The sequence below is a fragment of the Apteryx rowi genome, unplaced genomic scaffold, assembly GCF_003343035.1.
Source record: "Apteryx rowi isolate R43461 unplaced genomic scaffold, aptRow1 scaffold_1046, whole genome shotgun sequence".
Taxonomy (NCBI): Eukaryota; Metazoa; Chordata; class Aves; order Apterygiformes; family Apterygidae; genus Apteryx; species Apteryx rowi.
The window spans coordinates 32,872-36,606 of NW_020447249.1; the positions used below are offsets into that span (position 1 = coordinate 32,872).

The 3,735-nt window shown below is 71.7% G+C and overlaps 3 protein-coding genes across 3 annotated transcripts in view; 1 reads left to right on the forward strand and 2 right to left on the reverse strand.

Annotated features, from left to right (window-relative positions):
- Nucleotides 1-835, forward strand: part of POLD4 (DNA polymerase delta 4, accessory subunit) — a 4,121-nt gene extending 3,286 nt beyond the window's left edge. The window contains exons 4-6 of the mRNA XM_026067614.1: nucleotides 4-158; nucleotides 258-369; nucleotides 673-835. Of these exons, the coding sequence (XP_025923399.1) occupies nucleotides 4-158; nucleotides 258-369; nucleotides 673-697 (292 nt within the window). The 3' untranslated portion in view covers nucleotides 698-835. The remainder of the gene's footprint in view (nucleotides 1-3; nucleotides 159-257; nucleotides 370-672) is intronic.
- Nucleotides 836-998: 163 nt separating this feature from the next.
- LOC112967077 (carbohydrate-responsive element-binding protein-like) lies at nucleotides 999-3,148 on the reverse strand. The gene is made up of 5 exons (XM_026067830.1): nucleotides 2,958-3,148; nucleotides 2,271-2,398; nucleotides 1,856-1,982; nucleotides 1,582-1,711; nucleotides 999-1,429 (listed from the first exon to the last, which is right to left on the reverse strand). The coding sequence occupies exons 1-5, from the start codon at nucleotides 3,072-3,074 to the stop codon at nucleotides 1,314-1,316; spliced, it is 618 nt and encodes a 205-aa protein (XP_025923615.1). The 5' UTR covers nucleotides 3,075-3,148; the 3' UTR covers nucleotides 999-1,313.
- Nucleotides 3,149-3,202: 54 nt separating this feature from the next.
- SSH3 (slingshot protein phosphatase 3) overlaps nucleotides 3,203-3,735 on the reverse strand; it is a gene marked incomplete at its 5' end in the record, with an annotated part of 13,604 nt that continues 13,071 nt past the window's right edge. Inside the window, one exon of the mRNA XM_026067627.1 lies at nucleotides 3,203-3,223. Within this exon, the coding sequence (XP_025923412.1) occupies nucleotides 3,218-3,223 (6 nt within the window). The remainder of the gene's footprint in view (nucleotides 3,224-3,735) is intronic.

A 3,735-nucleotide genomic window follows, 5' to 3' on the forward strand; every position in this document is an offset into this window, starting at 1 on the left:
CAGGGGCGGGGCCTCGGGGCAGGCCCCGCCCCCGGTGCCCGAGTCGTGCCCGTGCCCCGCAGAGGAGGCGCCGGCGCCCGCCGCCCCCTGCCCGGACCCGGCCGTCCTGGACATGCTGCGCCGCTTCGACCTCTCGTGGGAGTACGGCCCCTGCACGGGTGAGAGCCCCGGGCGGTGCCCGCCCCGGCGCTGCCTGCCTGCCCCGGTGCTGCGCGGTGCCCCCCCGTGGCATCCGCTCGCTGACCCTCTGCCCGCAGGCATCACCCGGCTGCAGCGGTGGGAGCGGGCGCAGGCCCTGGGGCTGAGCCCCCCGGCCCCCGTGCGTGACGCCCTCCTGGAGCACCAGGACGACCCCGCAGTCACATACAGGTGGGCGCTGCGGAGCGGCGGGGGGCACCGGGCGGGCAATGGGGTGGGGGGCGGGACGGAGTGCAGGGCGCCAGGCTGCAGTCAGCAGCGTGGCTGGGGGGCACCGAGGAGGGTGCCACGGGGGGTGGGGGACCCTGGGATCCCATCAGCTCTGGCCAACTCCTGGTCTCCCCTGCTCCATTGCCCCCCTACTGCAGAAAAGCTGGAGTTGGGGGGGGGGGGAAGCTGGGCACGTGCCTGGGCTGGGGACCCCAGGCCAGGGCCACGGGCACCCGCTGACCTCCCCGTACCTGTGCCCCACAGCCTCTGGCACGAGTACCCGCTCTGAGAGCCTGCGCACCGACCCCCAGAGACAGCGCCCGGGGCTGTCCCGCTGCCCCCTGCTGCCCCCGCGCCAGGCATCCCTGCAGCCGTGCCCACGTCCCGGGGCGGGCACCGGGCAGATTAAAAGCTGGTGTGAACAAGGCGGGCTGCGGCATGCTGTCTATGGGACGGTGCCCCCAGCAGCGGGGCACCCAGGCTCCAGGTGGGGCCCCAAGGCAGGATAGGAAAGGGGCGAAGCCCTGCTGTGGGGCACCACGGGGGGGCATGGTCCCCTCTCCCCCCCAAGGAGAGCGCCAGGCAGGTTGTCCAGATAGAGGGTTTAATGACAGCCCCAGGGCCACCACGCGCCACCCTGCACGCTGCCTCCATCCCTCTGCCCCCCATAGCTGCTTGCTACGAGGCAGGAGGGGATCCCTTTGCCTCAGAGAGCTCTTTGCTCTGGGGCAGCCAGGGATCACTCTGCCCCACTGCTCTGCTCGTGGTAGGGCAGGTGGGGATCCCGCTGCCCCCTCCCTGGGCTGTCCCTGTCCAAGAGGGACCCTGTATCCACTGTAGGCAGCGTGGGGAGCCCGGCCTGCCGTGGGGTGGCTCAGCTATCCTGGTCAGCGCCATGGGACAGGTCAGCTGTCACCGGGGGGCAGGCGGGACACGGCCTGCAGTGCCTGCTCGGGGAGCCGGGTGGGCTGCGTCAGGATGGACGTGACCTTGCAGAGCTGCAGCAGGGAGCCGGAGATGGCTGGGGGGGGGGGGAAAGGAGGTCAGTACCTACTGTGCCCCTGTGCCCACCTCTCCCGTGGCCGTAGGCAAAGGGGACCCCCAGGCAGAGCCCACTGGGCCTGGGACGTGGGGGCACCCGGACACCTGGGTCCCTCCCCGTGGTGGACCTACCGGGGCGCAGCACGGGCAGGGTGCAGTGCCGCTCCAGCCAGCCTAGCACAGACTGGCAGAACTCCTCGGCGCTGCTGGTGCTCACGGCCTCGCTGTAGCTCTCAAACAGCGGCTTCATAATGGTACTGAACTGGGAGCGCTGGGTTAAGGACAAGGTGCCGCTCGCCCGTCCTGGGATCTGCCTCCAGCCTCCACCTGCGGCCACGCGCCGAGGGGACCTGTGGGGCACCCCGCCCCCGTGTCCCCCCACCCGGGGCCCGCGCCCAGAGGATACGAGCCAGAAGCGCCAGTCCTGCAGTGTCCGCCGGCGCACGTAGTCGGCGAAGAGCTGGGCAGCCGAGTCGGCTGGCGGCGCCGCTGCTGCTGGGGTCCCGCCGGGGGGCAGCTGCCGCTGGAACTCCCTGGGGGCAGGGGTGGGTGGGTGTGGCTGTGCAGGCCCCACCCCTGCCCAGCATCCTCCAATGGCAGCGCTCAGCACATAAGATCCCCCAGGACCCACCCCCTGGGTCACCCAATGGCAGAGGTGAGCCCAGCCACCCAATGGCAGCACTCGGCCCAGGCCCGCCCCCCCCATCAGCCAATGGCAGAGCTTGCCCCAGGCCCTGCCCCCTTCTGTGCATCACCCAATGGCAGACCTCGGTGTACAAGATCCCACCCAATGGCGGGGCTGGGCCCGCCCCCGCACTCACCCGATGGCGGCGCTGAGCTCCTGGATCTCGCGGCGGAGGCGCTGGGCCGTGGCCTGGCCCTGCCGCCGCTCCTGCTGCAGCTGCCCCACGTAGGCCACGCCGCGCTGCAGCAGCCGGGCCCTGCTGAGCTGCAGGCGCCCGTCAGCCCAGCGCCCCCGGCGTGGGCACGGGCACCGGCATCAGCCCGGGCATGGCATGGCATGGGAGAGCCACTGCCACAGCAGCAGGGATGGGCACTGGCACAGGTATGGGCACGGGAACGGGCATGGGGACAGGCATGAGCTTGGGAATGGGCATGGGCACAGGCATGGGCTTGGGGATGGAGGCAATGGCACAGGCATGGGTACAAGGACGGGCATAGGGATGGGCGTGGTCACAGGGATGGGCCTGGGGACAAAGTAGGGGACAGGCACTGGCATGGGCACAGGAACAGGGATGGGCAACGGCACGGGCATGGGGACAGGGACGGGGGACAGGCACTGGCACAGGTATGGTCACAGGAACAGGGACGGGCATGGGCACAGGGACGGCATACGGACAGAGAGGGGAACAGGCACTGGCACAGGGATGGGGACAGGGATTGGCACAGAGAGGAAGACAGGGGATGGCCCGAGGAAGGGGACAGGGATGGGGACCGGGGCTGGCCACAGAGGGGCAGGCAGCAGCCGGGAGGCGGCGGGCGCCTACCTTGACGGTGGGCCGGGCAGAGGCGGGCGCCACGAGGCTGGCGAGAGTGTTGAAGCTGGAGCTGATGTGCATGCGGCGCGCGTGGTCGGTGGTGGGCAGCACGGCCCGACGGCCCATCTGCGGGCAGCAAGGGGAGGGGGCCGCGTCAGCGGTGCCCCCCCACCGCCCCGGCACTGCCAGCAGCCCCCCGGACGGCCTTACCTTGGTGCCAGGGAGGCTGCAGGCTTGGTGCCACGCGTGCTCCGTGCCCTCCACCGCCTTCACGTCTGGGGGTGCGAAAGACACAGCTGAGGGCACGACGGACGCAGACGGACAGATGCCCACCGTCACCCATCCTCAGTTCCTGCTGTCCCCATGCCCGTCCCCGCTTGCGCCCGGACCCCTCACCCACCACCTGCCCCACGGCTAGCGGGGCCCACGGTACCGGTGCCGCTGGGGGACGCGCTGGAAAGGGGGTGGGAGCTCTTCTCCGCCAGCAGGATGCCCGCGGCGGGGTCCGGGGTGCTACAGCCCTGGAGGGGGAGAGATGGGGCTGGCAGGACGGTGCCAGGCGTGGTGCCTGGCCACCTCGCCGGCGGGCGCAAGGGGCGCTCACCTGCAGAGGGTTTCTGGCTGGCGCGACGGGCAGTGCCGCTGCACCTGGCGGCGGGGGGACGAAGCTGTTAGCGAGACCTAATGCCAGGGCGCCCCCCCACGCCCGTGTCCAGCAGACACCTACCTGGTGGGAGGCGGGGGGCAGGCGTGACGGCAGCGGCGGGCGCAGGCGGGTGGGCCGTGC

Bases quoted from the DNA above. Each gene is read 5' to 3' on its own strand.
- LOC112967077 (XM_026067830.1), bottom strand. From the start codon at position 3,074: ATGGGCCGTCGGGCCGTGCTGCCCACCACCGACCACGCGCGCCGCATG. The intron at 1,983-2,270 runs GTGAGTGCGGGG...CCCTGCCCCCAG, and splicing joins GAGCTCAGCGCCGCCATCGG to GGAGTTCCAGCGGCAGCTGC. The intron at 1,430-1,581 runs GTAGGTCCACCA...CCCCCCCCCCAG, and splicing joins CCTGCCCGTGCTGCGCCCCG to CCATCTCCGGCTCCCTGCTG.